Consider the following 27,335-nt stretch of genomic DNA (forward strand, 5'->3'; position numbering starts at 1 on the left):
CAATTGAAATTGAATAGAATCACTGGATCTACCGATCTTGCTGACTGCAAAATACGGGTTGAGGATGAATTATGTGTAGTACGAATTGTCAAGCCTCTTCACCCCGAAAAATTTTCCCCGCAAAACTTGAAACACAAAACAAAATAGGCCTATTCTTTATTCGTATTGACCGCTTGGTAATTTATGAACATGGGCGAGGAGATGAATATTACAGAGGACGAGGCGGCGTTATACGACAGACAGATTCGGCTCTGGGGATTAGACGCACAACGAAGGTAAAACCATTCTTCTGCATTGAGTTCGCGACAAAGCGGGGTTACCGAATTTTCTCTACAACGAGGAAATAACTCACTAGAATTTACAATCAAATCTTTAATATCTTTGTCATGTTGACACAATTGTTTTCAGATGAAGTGTCAATTGATGTTTTTTTTTAATTTAGATTTTGTATTAATGTATCATTAAAGAAAAACTATTACACGTTCCTTGGAACAGATTGGGAACACTTCCTAAAACGGGATTATCCCTCTTTAGCGAGAAAGTAAACATTACCATATGATAAACAGGTGTTTTGGTGTCTTTATGGAAAATGATGGCAAATTATATGCAATGCTGAATAAGTACGACACAAACTCAGCCAATCTAATTAAAATTAGATCCTATGATCCGCTATTAGATCCTATGATCCGCTCATCTAATGTAGCGATAGTAGATGAGCAGATCATAGGATCTAATTTTAATTAGATTGCAAACTCAGCATGGTACAAAATTGTCTCAACAAAATTTACAGCACAACAAAAAATTTCATATCAATGTTGCTGCGTAAGAGGAAAGGAGGCTGAAATCCAATACACATCGTGAGTGTTTTTGTTTTGATTAATATATTGGCAGAAGCATCAGACATTTTAGCACTTTTTTTTTTTTCATGTGAAACACAAACAGATGTACTCCACGGGTGTTTTTCTCAATTGTATGGGATATATTTACTCTTGCTAGAGAGGGATAATCACGTTTTTGCGAGAATTAGGGCTGAAACGATATACCCCCTTCACGATAGGATACACTTTGCAATACTTATGCCATGATTCAATACAATACAATTTACAGAAGAAACCAATAATAACATTGAAGAAAAATTTAATTACCAAGATTTACATTCATAATTTTAAAAGCAAAATGTTTCCAATTTGCCAAACGGCAAGATGCATGTTGGCTCTGTAGTTTAAACTGATAAATTTCATTATTATTTTCTTAAAACTCGAGGCAAATAACAGTCTGAAAGTTAGTGGATGCTATTTTGTCTCTTGTGCAGGTTAAAAATAATTATTACAGGCCAAACCTGATGAATTTTACTGAACCAGTTTGTAATAAATGTATCGAACCGAATACAGGGTTCGAAATTAACTTTTTCAAGCACTAGTCCATACGGACTAGTCACTGTTGATGTTCACTAGTCTGCAAAACATTTCACTAGTCCGTCCAGTATATCATATTAAATGATCTTCATTTTATTCAACAGTATTTAATGAAACCAAACACATCACAGTTGCAATCACTTTAATTTCTGACACGTACAGAAGAAAGAGACCACCATATTTTATTTCGCATTCAAGATCTTCAGAAGCATACAATATTAACCTCCGAGTTAATCCTTTTATAAACATCCATAAGTGCGTTCGAGATTGACATTCCTGTTATTTTGGTGCTCAGATCTTGGAGCCACAGGAGTTCGAAATTTTATCAATAAAGTCAATAAAATTCACTCGATTGACCAAGTCATGAGCTATAGTGTTATGAACTACTGTGTTAGAGTCGCGAATGACGAGAACATGTGCGCACAAACGTGCATGTTCTCAGACCACACTACTTGCAATTCTTGCACCTAGAATACGTTCTTGTGATGTGTACTCGGCGTTCGGAATCGGCAGGAATTTGACAATTTGTGCACGTTCGAAGAACAGCGGTCTTGAATGCACTCCATTAGCCTAGGTCATGCAAGCCGTTTGTCTCGTAGAACACTGCATTGACAAACGTGTAGGTGACCTAGACTAACACTCCATGTGTTTGGAAGCTCAGGATGTCATAGTCACGCAAACACTTAACCATGCAGGTAATTAATCGAGCATAAGTTCAAACATCTAAGAGACTCGGACAAATCTTGCTAAAAATCTTTACCATATTCAAGATTGATTTCTGGATTTTCACTAGTCCGTATGGACTAGTGCTCTAAAGAGTTCACTAGTCCGACACATTTTTTACTAGTCTCGGACTTACGGACATGAGTTAATTTCGAACCCTGGAATATTGAGGCAATGAATCAAGCATTGAATCAATTACGGGTTTATATTGAATCGATATTTCGGTGAATCGGTGAATATCTTGCTATAGGGGAAGTGTTTTCAACCTGTGGAACAGCAACTAGCTGTAATCATGGCGAGGTTCATAGCCTCTTTTCAAGAGGCGTCAATCCAAATATCCAGCCTTGACGAACCTTGCTGAGATTACAGCTAGCTTTGCTAGCACTAGCATCATCAGAAACCACGACTGATCTTCTACTCATGAGTAGAAGACGAAATCAGCTGTGGGTATCCGACAATGGGCACAAGCAGCTTAGCCCAAATTGCTGTTTCTGCTAACTCAACCAACGCTGAATTATTCCTATCCTACAACATTGTTTTTTAATGAATTGTGCAAGGCCATATTTAAAAATGTTTGTTTCCCCTCTCCCGACCCTAGATATCAGAGGATGGTTGGTAGGTAGGTAAAAAGTTTTTTTTTTAGCCAGCAGAATTTTATTTAGTATGAAATTCCCATGACCATTGATAAAGCCCAATACCAAAACGTCATGAAGCAAATCCTTCCATGTTTCCTCGTCAAACTCGTTAAATCGGTTCTTTCATAAAGTTCCGCTTTGATTGTCACGTTTAGCAGTTAGGGGAAGATGTTCATTACCTAACCACTGATCATAGACATATTGTACATGTGTAACGGTTAATTCCACAAACACTTGGGTTTCATCAGGTTTTTTTCTGCTATTTATGCCACATATTAATAGTAACACTTCAATAAAGTCAACTACAGACAGTGGTGTTATTTTCTACGGACAGTGGTGTTATTTTGGACATGTGGTGTTATAACTTCGGACAGTTATTAAATCTTATTGCTGCCTCTTATTTTGTGGTTATTTCATGTTTTTGTTTTTGCACATTATGTTAATTAATCTGTGGTAGTGATTTTGATTTCATTTGTAATCTTTTAATCATATCAGACAGTAGATCAAATCTTGTTTAAACTTTTTCTGGTAAATAATAAATGACTTTGCCAGAATGATGGAATGAAAACTTTTGGGTTGATATGACTTTCTCAGACTCGGTCAGGCGAGGGGAAACAAACAATGTTTTTATTTTGGCTCAAGGGACTATGAAATATATTTGTATTGTTTTAGAGTTGTAATTATTGTAGAGGTATTTCATAATCATCAAGTTTAATCAGGCCTAGTTTTGAAAAGTGAGCCCCTCATGCTCAATATGTTAGTAAACTTATGAGGGGGTAGTGATTGAATGTTTCTTTGTGTTACTTTGAAAAATTTCTTTCCCACCTACTCTAATTTAACTTGGTTGTTAGTGGAAACACAACAATTGTTATTTTAGGCTGAAGTTTAATGGGGGGGAAAAAAAGGACCGAAGCTAAAAAAGAACATGATAACATTACCATTAATTCATATACCAGGTTGATTCCTATTTCTTTGTCAGGTTACGTGCAGCCAAAGTCCTTTTAATTGGACTGAGGGGACTTGGGGCAGAGATTGCTAAAAACATAGTGCTGGCTGGAATAAAATCAATTACGCTGATGGACCACACAGACGTAAGTACAGTAGTGAGACATATACATATACTTGTTCAAGCTCTGATCGATATGGTATATTTGGTTTGACTACATAATCTCCGAACGACTTAATAGTATATTCCATTTCACTACACATGCTCCGATCAACTCAGTATATTCGGTTTCACTACACAAGCTGTGATCAACTCGGCACTTAGCACTCACCAAATGTGAGTAAAATTTTGTGTGGGTGCCTAAATTCGCTGTCTTGTTTGCCCACATGGCGATTGATTTCTGTGAACAGGAATCAGTCAAAATTGTATCGAGTTCAGTATTCAGTATATCTTTAGCGACCAAACAAATTCCGAGAGTTATTTACAAGCATAATTTAAAACATTTTGGAGACTTCTTCTAAAATGAAAGTAATCCATGCACGATTTACAAGATCACTGATGTCAAAACAGCTGAATGTTTTAAAGCTTGTTGAAAAGAGAGCATGTTTGTAGTCTTAATGATGATTATGACAATAGGGATATGAAAAACTAGAAAGCTACTGTTAGTACAAAGAAAGCGAAAAAAGTATGGAAACCTATTTTCTACCTCTCTAAATATTACAATGAAAGGTGAAGATAACGAACAGTGATCAATCTCCTAACTCCTATAAGCAATACAAAATAGATAGTTGGGCAAACACAGACCCCTGAACACACCAGTGGTGGGATCAGGTGCCTAGGAGGAGTAGCATCCCCCGTCGACTGGTCACACTGGCCGTGAGCCCTAGATCTTGATCAGATAAACGGAGTTATCTGTAGTCAAAATCAGTGTGCCAAGAACGGTCTAACAATCGGTGTGAAACATGTCAGACAGCATTTGACCAATGATAGGTTGTATTGGTATACTAGAGAGTTATCATGACCATAGAATTTGCAAAATGCTGACTTTAAATGAGACTGTTGGAACCCCTGTAACATCAACTTGTTTGTCAGTAGCTTGCCTTGATTTAAAAACTGATCATATGCAGAACAAGCTCTTGCACATTGAATCAGTTGAGAGATATAAACACCATATATGTAGATGATAATGGAATATAGCTACATCACTATTTGACGATGGAGAAGCAGAAATCATCCCGTTTGTAATAAAGTTGAGTTGTTAGTTTGCCATTAATATCTACTTTCAATGAAATATCTAAGTATGAAGCAGAAGTGGAGGACTCTGTGGTGTCTTTTATTTCGAGTTCACAGGGATATATCGAATTGACATATGAATGAGTTATTGTTAATAGATAAAACATTGATATATTTTAATGTTGAATTGAAGGCCCCAGCAAGAGATTTTTTTCTTCTCAAGTTGAAGTTTTTGAGTAAATTCTGCTACATATTAATATAATCCTTTTTAATTTCAACTTCAGAAAACTTGTGCATAGAATCAGAGTAGTGTTTAACAAAATAATTTTTTTGGATGACTGATCACTAGATATGAATATTTGCATTTTCCATTTTTGTTGAACTTGAAATAAGTTGGAATACATGACTGGAGTCTTTTATGACAAAGAATGTTTTTTATGTTGACTGCATCTATTCCTTAATTGTTTGTAAATTTGAGCTTAAGGAACTGGTGGCATGATTTGGAAGGAATATCATCCATGACCCGTGGTGGTTTAAAGAGCCTGTGATTGGCAACATCCATAATCATAGAGTTCAGTCTATATTTAGGTGTTGAAAAATCCCAAGGATAGACTAAGTGTGGCTTCTTCAAATAATGTATGTAAAATTCTCAATGGAACAGAGTAAAGTTTTGTGCGAATATGATATGGACCTAATTGTCTGTTGACGTAAGGTAAAAGTGAATCAAACGTGACATCATTTATACTTGGTCTTTTATATGAACGATGTCCATGACTGCATTTCCGTCTTTGAGTATTGGGAAAGAGTCCCACCACATTCACATTATTTCCTTGTGGACTAGTCAAATTTCCCACATCATATATGCATTATCATTGCATCCATATGGAAATGCAGTACCTAGGGTCCTGATCCAGTAATCTTCTCATCTACGAAAAGGGGTACTTAATGTTGGACTATTTGTGTGATGGTAAATTTTTTCCAAAATCCTTACCTTCATGGACAAGATGGAGTGGTCCTGTGAATTGAAATGCTTTTAAAGAAGTTGGTTACCACCATTATTTATTTGAAATCTGTGCCCCGATATTCTTTTATTAAGTGAACCCTTGGTTTCTCCCACATACATTAAGCCACACAGGATACACTCAATAGCGTAGACAAAGTTAGAAGATTTAAAAGTCAAATTATCAAACGTTTTGGTACAGAAACTAGTCCGGTGAGATAACTACTATTAAATGAATTTCTAGTGATCAGTATATCACAAGTCATCAAAAGTTTTGGTACAGAAACTAGTCTGATGAGATTACTACTAAACAAATTTCTCTTGATCAGTATATCACAAGTTTTATAATGTTTTACAGAACATTTGGAGATCGAGCACATGGGATCTGAAAAGGAATCATCAAAAATATCTCTTAAAGGAACATAACTATCTAACTATGCATTTAAACGGTATAGTGAAACAAACGCACACAAAATATATGATCCATTAACATGTCTCATGGATTCCTTGCATTTTATTCATCAGATGTGGGCAAGCATGTTTTGTTGTGGGCTCCCAGAATAAACATTTTATCAGATGTGGGCTAGCATGTTTTGTTGTGGGCTCCCAGTAATAACTTTTCAGAAGCCTTCATGGCTCCTGGAAATTTTAGTGACATTTCAACCCAAGGTATACTCTGTTTCACTACACAAGCTTCGATCAACTCAGTATATTCTATTTTGCTACAATTCCTGATACTGTAGCTGTCTGACTGATTCAGAAGAAAATGGTCGGATTAGATGGATGACAGGATTACTGAAAATTAAAAACTACTGATGAGTTATGTCCCTTTTCCAGAATTGATATTGTTCATCATGTTCCTTAATCTCTGGAATTTGGGAACATGTTTGGTATTAAAAACAATGATATAGCTGATCTCTGCAACAAAAATCGCTTTACTGACAAAGAATAATTAACTTGTACCAAATTATTTGTGTATTGTAATAAAATTTATGTCAGATGACTGAAACTTGTGGGAGATCTTACCCCTTCCCCCAAACTATTTGATTAAGATTTTTATTTGACATCGCAATATTGATCTTACCTTGTAAGAGTATGTTGTTGATTTTCTCTACACACAATTTGAATTGCCTAGATTTTTGCTGTTGTGAGTAGATGGTATGCATTCAAATATTAATTAATGACTTAAAACAATTTAGACAATGAAATATATGTTATGAAATTGATTTTGAATCTTATTTTATATGTTAAAGTCAACAGAAGAAGACGGATGTTCACAATTCCTTATTTCCCGAAGTGACGTGGGTAAAAATGTAAGCTTTATGTCAGTCACCATGTTTAGATAGATGCGATATTAGACTTAAAACGAGTACCGGTATATGAATGTATTTAAAGTACCTGCTTAACACTCAGATTTCACACAAGTTGAGGATCTTTTGGAATTTGAAAGATATATATTAATAAACAGTCAGTTGCTATAGTTCCAGTTTTTTTGCGTCTAGAGAGCGGAGGCATCTCAAGAGAACACGCAACGTTTGAACCCCATGGTGGAAGTGGTGGCAGACACGCAGAGTGCGGACGAGAAAACCGACGATTTCTTCACAAAGTTTGATGTGGTGTGTGCCACTTGCTGCAAGCAGACCACGCTCCTCAGAATCAACAAAATCTGTTCAGACCATAATATCAAGTTCTTTGGGGGAGATGTCTTTGGTTTCTATGGTTTCATGTTTGCTGATTTAGGAGAGCATGAATATGCAGAGTAGGTACACTCTATTTTTTTATCCTCAGTATGGAATGATATAGCTCATCCTTCTGTCTGTCAGTAAACTCTTAAACTGGCCAATATCCACAAGCTCCTTGTCCTCTATCTGTCAGTGAACTCTTAACCTGGCCAATATCCACAAGCTTCCTGTTGTTAAGGATATTTTTCATGTGACAGTATATTTCAGTCAATATCAAAATGAAGTGATACCCCCACACATAAAATTCTCAAACCTCATTCTTTTTGAAATTGTGCAACACGTTCAAGTTGATTTTCTGAGTTGAGTATGTTCAGAACAACTACGACCACAGCAAGTTTTCTATATCTTCAAATTAATAGAGGAAACAAAGTAAAGAAATCAAGTAAAGATAAACACCATGTAGTATGACTTTCTGATCTGATAATATTGTACTTCTTTTTAAAAGTAAAGTTTTAACATTTATATAGTGCTTCAAGTGTGTATCATTTAGCATGCTACAATGTTAAGGTTATCAGTTGAAGTGAAAAGATTCCCTCTGCTTCTACAGAGAGGTCCCAAAGCCCAAACCAAAAGATGAGGGAGGGGAACCAGCTGCCAAGAAAGCCAAAACAGAGGAAGTGGAGATGGTAACAGTAAAAAAGGTAAGCCGGATGAAAGGTAAAAACTGACAGTAGGGAAGCAAGTAGTAACAATATAAAGGTGAAACCTGGTGAATATAGGGAAGTAAGTAGTGATAACAGTAAAAAGGTTAGAAGTGGCGACATAAAAAAGGTTAGAAGTGGTGACATAAAAAGTTTAGAAGTGGCAACATAAAAAGGTTAGAAGTGGTGACATAAAAAAGGTTAGAAGTGGTGACATAAAAAGGTTAGAAGTGGCAACATAAAAAAGGTTAGAAGTGGCAACATAAAAAGGTTAAAAGTGGTGACATAAAAAGGTTAGAAGTGGTGACATAAAAAGGTTAGAAGTGGCAACATAAAAAGGTTAGAAGTGGCAACAAAAAAGGTTAAAAGTAGCAACATAAATAGGTTAGAAGTGGTGACATAAAAGGGTTAGAAGTGGTGACATAAAAAGGTTAGAAGTGGCAACATAAAAAAGGTTAGAAGTGGTGACATGAAAAAGGTTAGAAGTGGTGACATGAAAAAGGTTAGAAGTGGCAACATAAAAAAGGTTAAAAGTGGTGACATAAAAAAGGTTAGAAGTGGCGACATAAAAAAGGTTAGAAGTGGTGACATAAAAAGGTTAGAAGTGGTGACATAAAAAAGGTTAGAAGTGGTGACATAAAAAGGTTAGAAGTGGTGACATAAAAAAGGTTAGAAGTGGTGACATAAAAAAGGTTAGAAGTGGCAACATAAAAAAGGTTAGAAGTGGCAACATAAAAAAGGTTAAAAGTGGCAACATAAAAAGGTTAGAAGTGTTGACATGAAAAAGGTTAGAAGTGGTGACATAAAAAAGGTTAGAAGTGGTGACATAAAAAAGGTTAAAAGTGGTGACATATAAGACATACATGTACTGTGGAATCATTTAAACTCGGGGCGATTTCCATGGATTGCCAAGATTTTACCGTTTTGTTGGGATGTAATTTTATGGATTGAAACATTATATACATGTAAATTGTCATTTCGTTATGGAAAAAATTTGTGGGGTAGGGTTACCCATTAAAAACGAGTCCACATCAGATTGAAAGATTCCACAGTATTACGTCCATCACAAGTTTATGTAGGGTGTTTCTCTTCATCCATCACAAGTTTATGTAGGGTGTTTCTCTTCATCCATCACAAGTTTATGTAGGGTGTTTCTCTTCATCCATCACAAGTTTATGTAGGGTGTTTCTCTTCATCCATCACAAGTTTATGTAGGGATTTTTTCTTCATCCATCACAAGTTTATGTAGGGTGTTTCTCTTCATCCATCACAAGTTTATGTAGGGTGTTTCTCTTCATCCATCACAAGTTTATGTAGGGTGTTTCTCTTCATCCATCACAAGTTTATGTAGGGTGTTTCTCTTCATCCATCACAAGTTTATGTAGGGTGTTTCTCTTCATCCATCACAAGTTTCTGTAGGGTGTTTCTCTTCATCCATCACAAGTTTATGTAGGGTGTTTCTCTTCATCCATCACAAGTTTTATATGTAAGGTGTTTTTCTTCATCCATCACAAGTTAATGTAGGGTGTTTCTCTTCATCCATCACAAGTTAATGTAGGGTGTTTCTCTTCATCCATCACAAGTTTTATATGTAAGGTGTTTTTCTTCATCCATCACAAGTTAATGTAGGGTGTTTTTCTTCATCCATCACAAGTTAATGTAGGGTGTTTTTCTTCATCCATCACAAGTTTATGTAGGGTGTTTCTCTTCATCCATCACAAGTTTATGTAGGGATTTTTTCTTCATCCATCACAAGTTTATGTAGGGATTTTTTCTTCATCCATCACAAGTTTATGTAGGATGTTTCTCTTCATCCATCACAAGTTAATGTAGGATGTTTCTCTTCATCCATCACAAGTTTATGTAGGGTGTTTTTCTTCATCCATCACAAGTTAATGTTGTGTGTTCATAAGGCCAAAAAAAAAATTTATGTTGGTTTCCACTTTCCCGAATGACCCTAAAAATTTCTGCCAACCCTAACACATTTTTTTCTATTCTCACAGATTTTGCGAATGTCATCATTACAGCAAGAGTATATTATTGACTTATTTATTATACAGTTTTTGTTTACAGTACGGTGGAAGAAATGTTTTGATTTATCATATAACTTTTATTTGATTACTAGATAATCACTATATTTTATGCATAGTACAGAGCTTCAAATAATTTTTTACCACAAAGAGTATTTACTCCCTGATTTTCAAATCAATGAGTATTTTGCTTTTCAGAAAAATTCAAAAGGGTATTTTGTTAATTTACTGATTATCTTTGCTCTTTTGCACAGAAGATGTCACCAGATAAACAATACTTCTTCCGTTAAACTTTAAACTTAAAGTTTATACTAAAAGGCTGCTCCAGCTATTTACGGGGAAAATCCTTTGCAGTTCTTTTTATTAAAACTATTCATTGTCATTGGGAATTTGATACTTATCATTGATGCATTAAATTTGAATATGTCAGACACTCAGTCACATGATTATGATCCAATTCTGTATATCATTCGTCCACGATTGATAATACAAGTTGGGTTTTTTTTTCTGTGCTTTCGACCGAACACTAACTCTTTAAGAAAGAAAGTATAACAAGTAGGCCTATATAATAGTGTTTTAAGTTAACTCTTCCAATTTTTCAAAATTGTGATTGTCATCAAAACGTATTTCATAGCGCTAAATATCATGTATGATCAAGCCCTGGGCTAACCTCAATTCATATGAATAGATAATTCATATCTATATCATACTACATGTATCACAAATACGCAGACTAATACACATTACTTTGGGAGTGTAAAGCGTATTTACATTCGCTAATGCGTAATTGTACGCATGATTTTCAACTTAAATGTGTATTTAGTAAAATTTAATGAGTATTTACGCTGATACGCACCTTATCTGGAGCTCTGATAGTAGAATACTAAATCGTCAAAAACAATAATTCAACGTATAAAATCAACAACAACAAAAACACAAAAAAAAACCCCACCTACTTACGACCCTTAATTTTTTTTTAGATGAAAGTGGAAACCAACATATATTTTTTTTTGGCCTAAGCCCTGAGTTGTATAACTTTACAGAAGGTAAAATATCAGCCATCATCAAACTGTGATATACTTTCCCAAATTGTTCAGAATCAAAATCTTTATAATGTACACATCTTCATTTTTTTTTTTTTTTTTTTTTTTTGATAGAAAGGCCTTAGTTTGAAAACTGAGATGAATTAAATGGACAAACCATGTACTCTCTATGTAATATTTCTTCAACAACCTGTAGTTTTCTCAGAAATTGAAGAAAATCAAAATCCTTGCCATGTGCCCATCTTCAATACCTGATTAGACACTCTGTAAAATGAAAAGGTCCTCAACTGAAACTGTGGGAGAATTAGACGGACAAATCATTGTAGCTGACAGTATAAGAGGGAACTTATACTGCCTCGCTAGTGAGCTAGCTTTTCTAGTAATGTGGTAGAGTCTCTCTCATGATCACACAAGTTAAGCAACAGTGAGCATGATCAGCACTTGGCTAGGTGACCCCTATACGTTACATCATGTACTCTTTATGCAATATTTACTCAAATCTGACTAAGCTCAGCAACCTGTAATTTTTTCAAGAATTGGAAGAAAATCAAAATCTTTGCCACATGCACATCCTCAATGCCCATACAAACACTGTAAAATAAGAAGGTCCTCACTTGAAAACTGTGGAAGGAGTTAGATGGACAAATCATGAACCCTCCATATGACATTAAACAAACATGACCCACAATGGAAGTATACAAGTTTCAGCTTGATATGTATGTAACAGAGAAATGAAAATAGAAACGAAAAACCCTATATGGAAGGACAGGCATACAGCTGTACCATAATACATCCTATCTATAGACAGACATACAGACATTGCTGTACCATAATACCTCCTGTCTATAGACAGACATTGTTGTACCATAATACATCCCGTCTATAGACAGACATACAGACATAATACGTCCTGTCTATAGACAGACATAATATGTCCTGTCTATAGACAGACATACAGACATCGCTGTACCATAATACGTCCCATCTATAGACAGACATACAGACATTGTTGTACCATAATACGTCCTGTCTATAGACAGACATACAGACATAATACGTCCCATCTATAGACCGACATACAGACATAATATGTCCCGTCTTTAGACAGACATACAGACATAATATGTCCTGTCTATAGACAGACATACAGACATAATACGTCCTGTCTATAGACAGACATACAGACATAATACGTCCTGTCTATAGACAGACATACAGACATAATACGTCCTGTCTATAGACAGACATAATACATCCCGTCTATAGACAGACATACAGACATAATACGTCCCGTCTATAGACAGACATACAGACATAATACGTCCCGTCTATAGACAGACATATAGACATAATACGTCCCGTCTATAGACAGACATACAGACATAATACGTCCCGTCTATAGACAGACATAATACGTCCCGTCTATAGACAGACATACAGACATAATACGTCCCGTCTATAGACAGACATACAGACATAATACGTCCCGTCTATAGACAGACATACAGACATAATACGTCCCGTCTATAGACAGACATACAGACATAATACGTCCTGTCTATAGACAGACATAATACATCCTGTCTATAGACAGACATACAGACATAATACATCCCGTCTATAGACAGACATACAGACATAATACGTCCCGTCTATAGACAGACATACAGACATAATACGTCCCGTCTATAGACAGACATACAGACATAATACGTCCCATCTATAGACAGACATACAGACATAATACGACCCATCTATAGACAGACATACAGACATAATATGTCCCGTCTATAGACAGACATACAGACATAATACGTCCCGTCTATAGACAGACATACAGACATAATACGTCCCGTCTATAGACAGACATACAGACATAATACGTCCCGTCTATAGACAGACATACAGACATAATACGTCCCATCTATAGACAGACATACAGACATAATACATCCCGTCTATAGACAGACATATAGACACAATACGTCCCGTCTATAGACAGACATACAGACATAATACGTCCCGTCTATAGACAGACATACAGACATAATACGTCCCGTCTATAGACAGACATACGGACATAATACGTCCCGTCTATAGACAGACATACAGACATAATACGTCCCGTCTATAGACAGACATACAGACATAATACGTCCCATCTATAGACAGACATAATACGTCCTGTCTATAGACAGACATACAGACACAATACGTCCCGTCTATAGACAGGTGTTTTAGAAGTGGTAACATTGTAAAGGTAAGTAGTGGTGAAAGTGTAAATGTTTATTGTCATGGAATGGTCCTGTTCACATTTATTGTAATAAGAGGTTTGTGTTTACAGTTACATTTGTTTTAATGGGAAGTTCCTCTTTACAGGTACATTTTTTGTAATAAGAAGTTCATCTTTCATTTATTGAAATGGGACGATCATGTGGCATGTAAATTTGTCTTGTAGAGTGTTGACTTTAGTCGCCTTCAAACAGCTTTACAGATTGACTGGTCCTCAGAATCGGCCCAAAGAAAACTCAAAAGAACTCCCAATACTTACTTCATTATGCAAGGTAAGCTCCACAGATTGTACTGCAGAACTAGCTTTACAGGCCCAGAGAAAACTCCCAATACTTCAACATGCTAGGTAAGCTCAACAGGTAGCTGCAGAAGAAAATTTTTACAATATTATCACACATTTTAGTCCCCCCCAAAATTAATTACTTGGTGTTCTCAGGCCAGTTTTGTCAAAAATATATGTGGGAGGGCGGGTCCCCCCCCCCCCCCCCCCCTTATAATCTAATAAAAAACAGATGAGGGATTTTTTGTAAATTGAAAACGCACTGTCTTTAATAAAATTAAACAGTTCCAGCATAGAGCAAGAATCAGAAAACTTCTCACAATGTGTCAAGGCAGAATAACGAAGTGTATTTTCGTATCTGTACAGATATTAATGACATTGCACATCCAAATATTTGGAACTATATATTCTCATCAGCCATTTGCAAAATTTAACTGTTTACGCAATAGGGCTAGATCAATATATCGATTGTTGATATAAGTTGGTGTTTTTGAGTGATATGATAACCAATACAGCGAGTCTCCGTATCATTTAATGTATTATGAGCTGTTTTTAATGTATCTAACAGGAAGATTTCGTGAATGAGCAAACAAATGAATTGAAAATATACGATTGAACTATATCATGTACATATGAACATTTGCTGTGTGACTGCATACCGACGAAACATGTCGAAAGATTGCTGTGGTCTCAGTTTTAAAAGATTAGCTTGAAAAAACTAAAGTGTATTTTTTATGGAACTGAGTTTTCAAGCTCTGGTGGTACAACTAATTTAGCAACACATCTGCAATGATACCATTAAGCTAACTATCAAAGAGATGGCGTAAATCTTTTGATATTGATGAATGGTATATGTAGTGATCAAAGTCTAGCGTTAACATGATCAGCATTGAAGATTATCGTACAAATAAATCTGATGAAATATATGAACAAATATTTGTTTGTGATTATTCATCCTGAAAAAAAAATGATTTTTTCTACTGACTCAGATAGGGCTGAAACAATATGCACCCTTCATGATACAATACTTATGCCATAATTCAATACTTTCATTATGATGTAATCTACAGAAAAAACCAATAATAATATTGAAGAAAAATTTAAATTACCAAGATTCATTATTATAATTTAAAAGCAAAATGTTTCCAAACTGCTGAACTGTAAAATGCCTGTTGGCTCGATAGTTTAAACCGATAGTATTATTTCGGTCATCGAACATTGAATTGAGCATTTGTATTGAAATTTACAGATTTTCATTACAACAAGAAATAATATATCAGCAACTAGAGTTTGTCTAATGCTAGAGCAAGTGGATGCCCTTGTTTTCGTGAAGAAAAAAATGTGTTAACAATATTGATAAAAGCAAATAAATAACAAACACATGCACAGTTGTCTTTTGTGATAAATCAATCCAAGCTAACAATATGATATGCAAATGAAATAAAATGCGAAGCTTTATTTTTGTTATTATTTAATTATTTTAATCCTCAAAATTAAGTGTAAATGTAACAAGATATGATTATAATCTACCGATAATAAAGTCTCCAAAACAAAGTACTGGCTGTATAAATGTGGCTTTATCTGAGTACTACTACTTTCTTCCCTTGATAAAATTCATGCCAATTTTAATTTCATTTAAAAATATAGATCATGAAGACTTTGATTTTGAAATTTTTCAAAAACTTCCCTTTTTTCCTTCAGTGAAACATGTCACTTGACCTTGATCCTAGTTTGTAAGTCCCAACATCCTCTCATCATTTTTTATGATCCCATGTCTCTATCAGTCCCAGTTATTAAGTTTTACAAGTTTTTATAATCAAGGTCACTGGAGATAATTATTTGTAGGTCACTAAATCCTTATATCATTTCTGAAGATTCCATGATGGTATCAGTCCCAGTTCTAAAGTTATATCAGATTATGTTCAAGGTCAAGGTCACTATAGTCACTTGACCTTGATACCAAGTTGTAGATCTCATCATCCTTTTATTATTTCTGAAGATCCCATCTCTTTATCAGACCTAGTTCTTAAGTAATACTAAGTTTATGATCAGAGGTGAAGGTCACTGGACTCACTTGACTTTGATACTAATTTGTAGATCTTTTCATCCTCTTATCATTTCTGAAGATCCAATATCTCTATCAATTCCAGTTCTATAATCATTTTAGCTTGTATGTTCAAGGTCAAGGTTACTGGATTCATTTGACCTTGGTACTAATTTGTAGATCTCATCATCCTTTCATCATTGCTGAAGACACCATGTTTTTTTCAGATCTGGTTCTTAATACCAATTTTATGTTCTAAGGTCAAGGTCATTGGACTCATTTGACCTTGATACTAGTTTGTAGATTTTACTATCCTCTTATCATTTTCCATGTCTATCAATTCCAGTTCTAAAGTTATATGAATTTATATATTCAAGGTCAGAGATCAGGTCACTGGAGTCACTTGACTTTGATACTCATTTGTAGATCCCATCATCCTTTCTAAAGACCCCACGACTCTATCAGACCTGGTTCTTAAGTAACACCAATTTTATGTTCTAAGGTCAAGGTCACTGGAGTCACTTCACCTTGATACTCGTTTGTAGGTCCTGTCATCATCAAGCCATTTCTGAAGATCCCATGTCGCTCTTAGTCCCAGTTTAAAAGTTATACCAGTTTTTATGTTCATGGTTAAGAAGTCAATGTCACTTGAGTCACTTGACCTTGATATTAATTTGTAGCTCCTGCCATTCCCTTTTTCATTTCCGAAGACCCCAGGACTCTATCATATTTGTCAAGTTCTATCAGTTGAATTTTGGAATTAATTTTTTCACCATAGAGTTCTTTGTTAACCCCCCCCCCCCCCCCCCAAATGTACCCTAACCCCCTTCAATCTGAAAACAAACATATATGTACATCTAGATATATTGGCCTATCATATCCTTGAATATCTATTACTTTCATCAACTGGTTACGGAGAATGGTGTCAGACAGCTTTAGGTGTGAGATAGAAGTGGAAGAAGAAGCAGAGGAATGATAAAAACTGAGCAAAAACATTAAATCTTCACATTTCGTTTGGGAGGCTTTTAAAATTATATTGTTTCATCAATTTGTATTGCATATCATTTCTCTGTAGTGCAGTTATATTTACGTATCATATCAAACTTCGGGATGATTTGGATTTAGTCAGACGTTTTACTGACAGAAATGTGGTTGGGCATTCTGGGTTTTATATTGTTCATTTACAGATAAAAATGATTAATTAATACACATTGTTTAGAAAGATGATGGCAGACCTGAGAATCAAGTAACTAATTATACCCCATGCAACAAAGTTGTGGAGGGTATAATGTTTTTGATCCGTCTGCCAGTCCCTTTCTTATCAGCACAACTCCTCTGAGACTGCTCAACAGAATTTCATGAAACTTTGTAGTTAATAAGGACACACTGTGTAGATGTGCATATTCCCAGTTTTTCTGGGAGTTATGCCACTTTTGATCTTAGAATTTCAAGCTCGTCTATCCTTTTCTTGTCAGCGCAACTCCTCTGAGACCGCTCAACAGAATTTTGTGAAACTTTGTAGTTAATAAGGACACACTGTGTAGATCTGCATATTCCCAGGAAATTCTGATTCAATAATTTTTCTGGGAGTTATGCCACTTTTGAACTTAGAATTTCGAGCTCATCTATCCTGTTCTTGCAGTAATGCAAAGCATTGCCATTCATTATGTGAGGCATTGTCAAGCAATGTTGGAGTGTGTGGTATGTGAGCTTGCTTTCATTTTTTTAGTTCTAAATGCATAATGCACTGTTTTTGTACTCTAGCCATTAAGAAAATGTTTGAAGATGATGATATACAAATGTTTTTATATTTTATGTATTGTTATTCATTTTGTTTTGTAGTGTTCAAAGCACTGTTATTTTGTTTTGTAGTGTTGCAGTGTTATTTTGTTTTGTAGTGTTGCATGACTTTATGGAGAAGCACAGTAGATCTCCTGATGCCAAACAAAAAGAGAATGATATCAAGTTATTAATAGAACAGAAAACCAAGACTCTGGAAAAACTGAATCTCAGTCCTACTCTCATCTCGGACGATTTTGCCAGGTATGAACTACATTAAATGTGTATATTTTATCTCACATTCTTCAAAAACAACCGGAATTAAGGTAAGGTTTGCAACAACAGGGAGATCATTCTTAATATACCTCAGTGCACTTCACGCTTTATGACGTCACAATGAGAAAATGTGTCACGACATAGTTGTATTGTGGGAAAATGTCATAATATTTACTTGTTATCCACTACCGCTGTCAAGCGGCGTACATGTATTTGTAAATCTCCATAACAAAATAATAATAATGTTTCTCAGATGATCATTTATAAAAAAAAATTCTTTGATATTATAAGTCTACAATTTTTTATATATACATGTAGTATGTGCTACGGTAATTTCTATTTTATGTTGTGACCTTGAAATCGCCCCTAATGGGCATCGGCATGTGGAATACATGGAGAAAGTCATTTGTTTGTAAACAACGGCATGGCTTTGGTAAAAGATGATGATCGGTACAGGTTGCTGATATTTTGTGTGAAATCATGAGATGATCACATCTAATCTCTGCGAATCTTACTAGGGAAAGTAGGATTTATTTTGACGCTGTTATAATCAATCAATGTTTGTGAATAGTATCCTCAAATTTGACAAGGTTCGACATTAACGAAGCTAGGAATTTTTATTACATTTCCAGGCATTTTTTAAAAATAAACCTGACCATGCTTTACCTCTCTAATTACATGCACTTTATATTTCAATGCTATGACACCTACTTGTGTCGATCGAGCGATTTATCGCATGAACTTTGAAATGTAGAAAACGCGACTGATATGATCATGTAAGAATGGAAGAGGAGTATTCTCTAGTATATCTTAAAATAGTCTTAATTTTGTCTATTAAAGGAACATCTGCATAACGGCATGGATCCTGTTGACATGAAAACAGATTTGTTAAGTGTCATTTTTACTAACTACGCTAATTCCCCCCCCCCCCCCCCCTTCTAGATCCGCCACTGACCGAGCTTTATATTGTTGCAAAGTTCAACTATGTAAACAAACATCAAGCTATGGAACAAGAAGAGGGGATTTATTTCAAAGATGTAGTATATAAGATAGGTTCGGGCTAATAAAACGCAGAATTTATGACGAAGCGGGACCGTGGGAAACCTACCGGGAAATTGAAGATATAGATATTGCATTGTATTGAATTCTGAAAAAAAAACCAACATCTTGATTTCTAATAAATGTGATACTACAATACTTGACAAATAAATATAAACATCATTTATCATTTTTGGGCTGGAATTGTATTTTGTTCATGAAAATGCTCAATGCACTCTTCAAAAGTTGTACAATTATAAAACAAAGTGACAAATCGCATAAATGAAATAATTCTTTGTATTTCTGTTACCATGGAAACAAAGCCCGGTGGGTAGTAATTTCAGATGCTTTCTTAAATGTTTATGGTCCAAATATTATGTTTAAAGTGAAATTTTTCTGACGTAGACCTTGTACAGCTGCTCAATATGCATTTTTTGTTGCCATGGCAACCAATTTAAATTTTATTCAAGATATAAAAAGTGCTATTTTTTGAGTTTTAAAATAAAATTTCTTTTCCAATTAGTATAATCTGATAGATGATACTCTTTTAAAAAATTCTACCAGCTTTTTACCCCATAAGTTTGCCTCGTGTAATTTTTATACCACTAGTATTCCCTTTTGTACAAAGATCCTGAAAATGTAAAACATCACAAAAATAAGCCCATCTGGTCAAAAAACGACACAGCAATTTTTTTTAAGGGTCAATTTTTAAAAGATAAATTCCTACTGAACATACTGATATGCAACATTACTTTGTTTGCTACATGTCAAAATGTTGCAAACCTAACCTTAAAACAGATTTGAATCTATGAAAAGTGCTTGTTGTGTGATTCATAATTAATTGTTCATTCATTATCCTTGAAAAGCTATCAGAAATATTGGTACTGTACTATATCGTTTCATGTAACATACTAGCTGTGTTGGACTTTAGGAGAATAAGGTGACAGGAGCATCAGATGAATTTCCAAATTATTGATTCTGAAGTTTCAGTATTCTACATATTTACACTCACTATGTATATTTACACTCACTGTGTATATTTACACTCACTATGTATATTTACACTTGCTATGTATATTTACACTCACTATGTATATTTACACTTGCTATGTATATTTACACTCACTATGTATATTTACACTCACTATGTATATTTACACTCACTATGTATATTTACACTCACTATGTATATTTACACTCACTATATATATTTACACTATGTATATTTACACTCGCTATGTATATTTACACTCACTGTGTATATTTACACTCACTATGTATATTTACACTCACTATGTATATTTACACTCACTATGTATGTTTACACTATGTATATTTACACTATGTATATTTACACTCGCTGTATATTTACACTCGCTATGTATATTTACACTCACTATGTATATTTACACTCACTATGTATATTTACACTCACTATATATATTTACACTATGTATATTTACACTCACTATATATATTTACACTATGTATATTTACACTCACTGTGTATATTTACACTCACTGTATATTCACACTCACTATGTATATTTACACTCACTATGTATATTTACACTCACTGTGTATTAGCTGCAATAATGTAGCCCTCTCTGATTTTTTTTTTTTTTTTTTTTTTTTTTTAGGGAGAGGGCTACAACTCCTTAGGATCTCTGTAATGGTGCAAATGCGGGAGTGATTCACTCCCGCAACATTTGCGCTCATTCTAAACATTTCCTGACTTTCTTTACGTAAATAAAATGATATTCTAAGTTTCTTAGTCAATATATAAATTTACAACCTGCAACTTTAGATTTGTGAGGCTCTATTCTACCGTTTTCAGCAATTTCGATAAATTCCAATTTCTCGATTCATATTTGTGCGCCATGTTTGATGTACTGAAGTTTCAACTTCCGGTTGTCAAGTCATTTGCATATGCCATATAAGGTAGTATTTACATCAATGGACAAGTATGGAGGCGAAAACTATTTCGTCGGTATTGAAAAGGTTTGAATTTAATATCAAGTTAAAAGCCGAACAGCAGAGTGTAAATTCTTTCTGCAACAATATCATTTTCCTTTCTTTGTCGAAGTGGCTCGAGTAACTACATTTTCGCGCTGATTGTCAATGTTTAGGCTTTTCATTAGATCCACCTACGAGATCTCGCGATAACAAGCATGGCGGAGCAGACGAAGAATTTTGCATGCTGTACATTATATTTAATGAAAAACACCTTTATTAGACATGCCCGAGCACAAAGTTTGTACTCCTTTTGGTGTAAACAACATTTGGGACTAATACACAGAGTTTATTATCGGTTATCATTAAAATTATTTTGCACCATTACGGAGATCCTATGGAATTGTAGCCCTATCCCGAAAACGTCAGAATAAAAAAAAAATTGGATAGGGCTACATTATTGCAGCTAACTGTGTATATTCACACTCACTATGTATATCTACACTCACTATGTATATCTACACTCACTATGTATATTTACACTCACTATGTATATTTACACTCATTATGTATATTTACACTCACTGTATATTTACACTCACTATATATATTTACACTCACTATGTATATTTACACTCACTATGTATATTTACACTCACTATGTATATTTACACTCACTGTATATTTACACTCACTGTGTATATTCACACTCACTATGTATATTTACACTCACTATGTATATTTACACTCGCTGTGTATATTTACACTCACTGTATATTTACACTCACTGTGTATATTTACTCACTATATATATTTACACTCACTATGTATATTTACACTCACTATGTATATTTACACTCACTGTATATTTTCACTCACTATGTATATTTACGCTCACTATGTATATTTACACTCACTCTATATTTACGCTCACTATATATATTTACACTCACTGTATATCTACACTCACTATGTATATTTACACTCACTATGTATATTTACACTCACTATGTATATTTACACTCACTGTATATCTACACTCACTATGTATATTTACACTCACTGTATATCTACACTCACTATGTATATTTACACTCACTATATATATTCACACTCACTGTATATTTACACTCACTGTGTATATTTACACTCACTATGTATATTTACACTCACTATGTATATTTACACTCACTATGTATATTTACACTCACTATGTATATTTACACTATGTATATTTACACTCACTATGTATATTTACACTCACTATGTATATTTACACTATGTATATTTACACTCACTATGTATATTTACACTATGTATATTTACACTATGTATATTTTCACTATGTATATTTACACTATGTATATTTACACTCACTATGTATATTTACACTTACTATGTATATTTACACTCGCTATGTATATTTACACTCACTGTATATTTACACTTACTATGTATATTTACACTCACTATGTATATTTACACTCACTGTATATCTACACTCGCTATGTATATTTACACTCACTATGTATATTTACACTCACTATGTATATTTACACTCACTATGTATATTTACACTCGCTATGTATATTTACACTCACTGTATATTTACACTTACTATGTATATTTACACTCACTATGTATGTTTACACTCACTGTGTATATTTACACTCACTATGTATGTTTACACTCACTATGTATATTTACACTCACTGTATATTTACACTTACTATGTATATTTACACTCACTGTATATTTACACTCACTGTATATTTACACTCACTATGTATGTTTACAGTTTCTGTTTTGCTGAGTTGAGTCCTGTGTGTGCTATTGTGGGAGGAGTGGTAGGACAAGAAATCATCAAGGTAGGGAGATATCCATGCTAAAAGTACAAGTTTGCAGTGGGGCCCCAGAATTTTTACAATTCAAGTCTGTTTCATTTTGTTTTGAATCACTTGTGATAGAATTGTGAATCACCATATGTTAGCATTATATTTGCAGTGCATAGTAATCTCATTCTCATATCGGTTATACCATATGCACAGTGTTCACAGCCAAAACTGCACAAATAATTTTCATTTGCTCTCTCAGAGTTGTCTCTCTTTGTCTTTAATTTCATTTCAACAGGTTACTTCGTTAGTGGTGAGATGAAAAGTTCAATGTCTGACAAAAAACTAAATCCACATAGTTTTCACCAAGGACACCCCCACCCACACCCTTAAAACTAAATATGATAATTGTTAAAACTAATTGATTAACAAGTAAAAATATACAATTATAAATAACACTCTGTATACTTTTTCTACTGTTTATTCACAAATGAAATGAAAGTGAAATCTGACATAATGCAGATTCAACCACTGGGACAGAAAAGCTGAAATTTACATGAAAGCTTCCTGACATAGTGCAGATTCAAGTTTGTTCAAATCATGGCCCCCGGGGGTTGGATGGGGCCACAATAGGGGATCAAAGTTTTACATACTAATATATAGGAAAAATCTTTAAAAATCTTCTTCTCAAGAACCACTGAGCCAGAAAAGCTGATATTTACATGAAAGCTTTCTGACATATTTCAGATTTCAATTTGTTAAAATCATGGCCCCCAGGGGAGGATATTGGTGACAAGGGGAGATCAAAGTTTTGCATACAAATATGTAGGAAAAATCTTTAGATATGAGCCAAGGTGACTCAGGTGAGCAATGTGGGCCTCTTGTTTCTTTTTCCACTAAAGTGTAATCGATGTCGAATGACAGAAACTTAAGGTGGGTCGATCCTCATGTGACTTATCAATATTAATGGTTAAAAGTGCAAAATCTGTATTAATTTCCATTCAATATAGTTAAATTTAATCAATAACCAAAGAAAATGTGTATGTTGCCACATTTTTAAAGATGTCAGACATAACAAAACGGAAGTATATGTTAACATCAGAAAATAACACATTTTCGTTATACAGAATAATTGAAATAGATAAAAACTTGTTGAAATCACAAATTTTAAATGTCAACAGTTAAAAAAAAAAAAGTAAATTCATAGATATGTATAAATCAATTATGGATATTTGGGAAATCATATATAATACACATACAGTAGAAGAAATACCAGCATAGGAGTTATTGCCCTTGACAACATTTTTTTAATTACAAAGAATTGATTATCTATGGAAAATATAAACTTTTTCAAACTCAATAGTTTACCAATTTTTAGCCGAGTTGCAACGAAGTTGAACTCGGCTAGTGGTTTGGTAATGTGGGCGGGCGGTTGGGTGTCAACAATTGGTTTCCGGATGATAACTCGAAAAGTTTACAATCTAATCAAATGAAACTTTGATATATTGTTGGGTACCAGGTAAGGAAGACCCCTATTGATTTTGGAGAAAAAAGGTCAAGGTCACAGTGACCGAATATAAAATGAAAATTTCAGAAAAATTTGGTTTCCGGATGATAACTCCGAAAGTTTAAATCCGAATCAAATGAAACTTTGATATATTGTTGGGTACCAGGTAAGGAAGACCCCTATTGATTTTGGAGAAAAAAGGTCAAGGTCACAGTGACCGAATATAGAATGAAAATTTCAGAAATATTTGGTTTCCAGAGGATAACTCAGAAAGTTCAAATCCGAATCAAATGATACTTTAAGATATTGTTGTGTACCAGGTAAGGAAGACCCCTATTGATTTTGGAGCAAATAGGTCAAAGGTCAAGGTAACAGTGACCGAAAATAGATTTAAAATTCCAAAAAAATTTGGTTTCCAGAGGATAACTCGAATTTTTTTAATTTGAATCAAATGAAACTTGGATATATTGTTGGATACCAGCAAAGCAAGGCCCCTATTGATTTTGGAGAGCAAAGGTCAAAGTCACAGTGACCGAATATAGATTGAAAACTTCATACAAATATGGTTTCTGGACAGTAACTCGAAAAGTTTAAAACTGAAATTAGTTCTTCACAATTATAAATGCCACATCATTCCTGGCTTTACAATGTATCCCATGCAACTCGGCTCATGCACCCCTGGGTGCATATACTGATTTTTTTATTTTATGCAGTGAATAAAATTCCTCTGAAAGATATATTTCTATCATGCGCAAAGTTTAATTTGATAAAAAAAAATTGCAAAAACCTATGACATCACATGAGGATCAATTAACCTTAAGGGATTTTTAACCACTTGAATTTAGATAATTTTTATCCGCTATCAATCTTTTGATCTCGCTCCTTAATTTAATCTCATTTTGACAGTGATTACGCCTCTCTTCAGTACATTTGAATAGTTTTTTCCTTAGATATAAATTTTAGCACACTCAAACACAGACAGCTACACATGTTTACCGAGATCAAAAACTATTTTGATGTACAAATTATTTGTACCCAGAGTTATCCCTCTTGTCACTCTCAAATGGAAATAGAAATTGTATAATGGAAAAAATACAGCATTCTAGAAGTAATACGATTCATGAAAGCAAAGTTACAAGTATGAAAATAAAAGTCTGTTCAAATACAGGGGGTCTCATCAATATATAGTTAACCAATCCTACGAATATCAAACAAACAAGTATGAACGCTGATTGTGAAAAATAAGTCTGTTCAAATGTCTCATCAATTTTCATGGACATTAAATTTCGTGAAGTAGTGAATATATTTCTCCTATATAAGAAATTTCTTGGAGAGTAAATCAATTTTCTTTATTTTCCTTTGTTAATCACTTGATTTTGTGGTGTGAAACAGTCACAAAAACAACTAAATTTGGTACTCATTGAAAGGGAAACCATGGCACCTTGACAGTTGTACATTAGAGTGGTTTAGTATTCATGGGAACTACTTTATTGTGATTGCAGGCAGTATCATTAAAAGACCAGCCCCATGACAATTTCTTCTTCTACAACGGGATAGAGGGCAGTGGCTTGGTGGACAGAATCACTTCCTCCTGACCTCTGACCCTGAAGTTCATTACGTGATGTCTACACATATCTCATTTGTCATTTAAATATAGATTTTTTTCTCGTGTTTACCGATACATATTTGATGACTTCTTAAAATAAAATGACATTGTCTATAACCGCTTCGACAGAAAAAGATGAAATTTACAGCAGAAATAGATTGTGTAGTATACAGACAGTGCAATGAAATATATTCCATGTTGTTCAGCTGTGAGTACTGGTACATGTATTAAATACCTTACGCATGGTAAATCTTATAAACCTTGTTGTACATTATACAATTATTGCTGTTTTTGAGGTCAATACGATGATTTAGACAGGTGTCTAAATCATCGTATTGACCTCAAAAACAGCAATAATTGTTTTATTATATGATTAAAAAACCCTTCAAGATTGTTCTTTGCTCTAATTGTAAGTTTCAACGACCTATTTTTTGCTCCTATGTGGAAAAAATAATTCCTTATGTTCACCTGGAAGGTCACGTGCAGGTATGATTTTTACATTGTTGGATCTCAGCCAATTAGAGAGCTAGGAAATATTCAATCATATAATAAAACAAATTATTATCTTGTATACTGTTCTTGTGTATTAGCAACATTTTCGGGATAAAATGTTTCATGATTTTTCTAGTCAGCAAGTTGTATGATACTTTTTTTTACCTCGCCTATTCATGCAGGTCACTTCTGGCTAACATTAAAAAGACAACTCCAGAATATAAACATAAATTGTCCAAATAAAACGATCAGAAAATAAGCTGCGGATTGGAAAACTATTTACATAATATATTGATTAAATGACAAATTCTACTTTACATAGCAAATTTTTTTTAGTTTCATACTTTTTAGACTTGTTTTTAAAGTTTAAAATTAATTTAAAAACTTTGGTAGAAAATGATTTCCTAATTACTCCTGGTAGGAAACACAACATCCTTAGAAATCTTCAAAGATTGCTAATATTTCAAACTTATATCTAATTCATGATGAAGTAAGGGCCCGTAATACAGCAAAATATAAAAATACAGTTTGTCCGATTGAATTATTTCTGTCTGTTCGAGATTTTGATGGAGTCTCACATTGATAGGACTACAGGCGAAATGTAGACTGCTGACCTAGAAACTTACCACAGAAAGCCCAGTCATCATTGACCGGCGAATAGAATGCATCTTGTTGCAGCAATTCTGTGGATACTAATAAAAATGAAATGACATACCACGATACACAAAGGATGAATTCCGATTTATTGACTGCGATGAGTCTGAAGATAATTCCGATTTATTGACTGCGATGAGTCTGGAGATTTGACCATTAGTTTGAGGAACGAAG

General features: G+C 34.2%; 1 protein-coding gene across 1 annotated transcript; it reads left to right on the forward strand.

Moving 5' to 3' along the window:
- Positions 1-85: 85 nt before the first annotated feature.
- Positions 86-26,265, forward strand: LOC125650597 (SUMO-activating enzyme subunit 1-like). The gene is made up of 9 exons (XM_048879028.2): positions 86-275; positions 3,753-3,864; positions 7,206-7,265; positions 7,455-7,711; positions 8,242-8,335; positions 13,867-13,972; positions 17,923-18,067; positions 22,869-22,938; positions 25,912-26,265. Exons 1-9 carry the CDS (start codon positions 184-186, stop codon positions 26,002-26,004), a joined length of 1,029 nt encoding a protein of 342 aa, XP_048734985.2. The 5' UTR covers positions 86-183; the 3' UTR covers positions 26,005-26,265.
- Positions 26,266-27,335: the final 1,070 nt, after the last annotated feature.

Source organism: Ostrea edulis, chromosome 5, assembly GCF_947568905.1.
Source record: "Ostrea edulis chromosome 5, xbOstEdul1.1, whole genome shotgun sequence".
NCBI lineage: Eukaryota > Metazoa > Mollusca > Bivalvia > Ostreida > Ostreidae > Ostrea > Ostrea edulis.

Coding starts and splice junctions, on each gene's coding strand:
- LOC125650597 (XM_048879028.2), top strand. CDS start 184: ATGAACATGGGCGAGGAGATGAATATTACAGAGGACGAGGCGGCGTTA. Junction 7,712..8,241: donor GGAGAGCATGAATATGCAGA/GTAGGTACACTC, acceptor CTGCTTCTACAG/AGAGGTCCCAAAGCCCAAAC. Junction 8,336..13,866: donor AGATGGTAACAGTAAAAAAG/GTAAGCCGGATG, acceptor TTTGTCTTGTAG/AGTGTTGACTTTAGTCGCCT.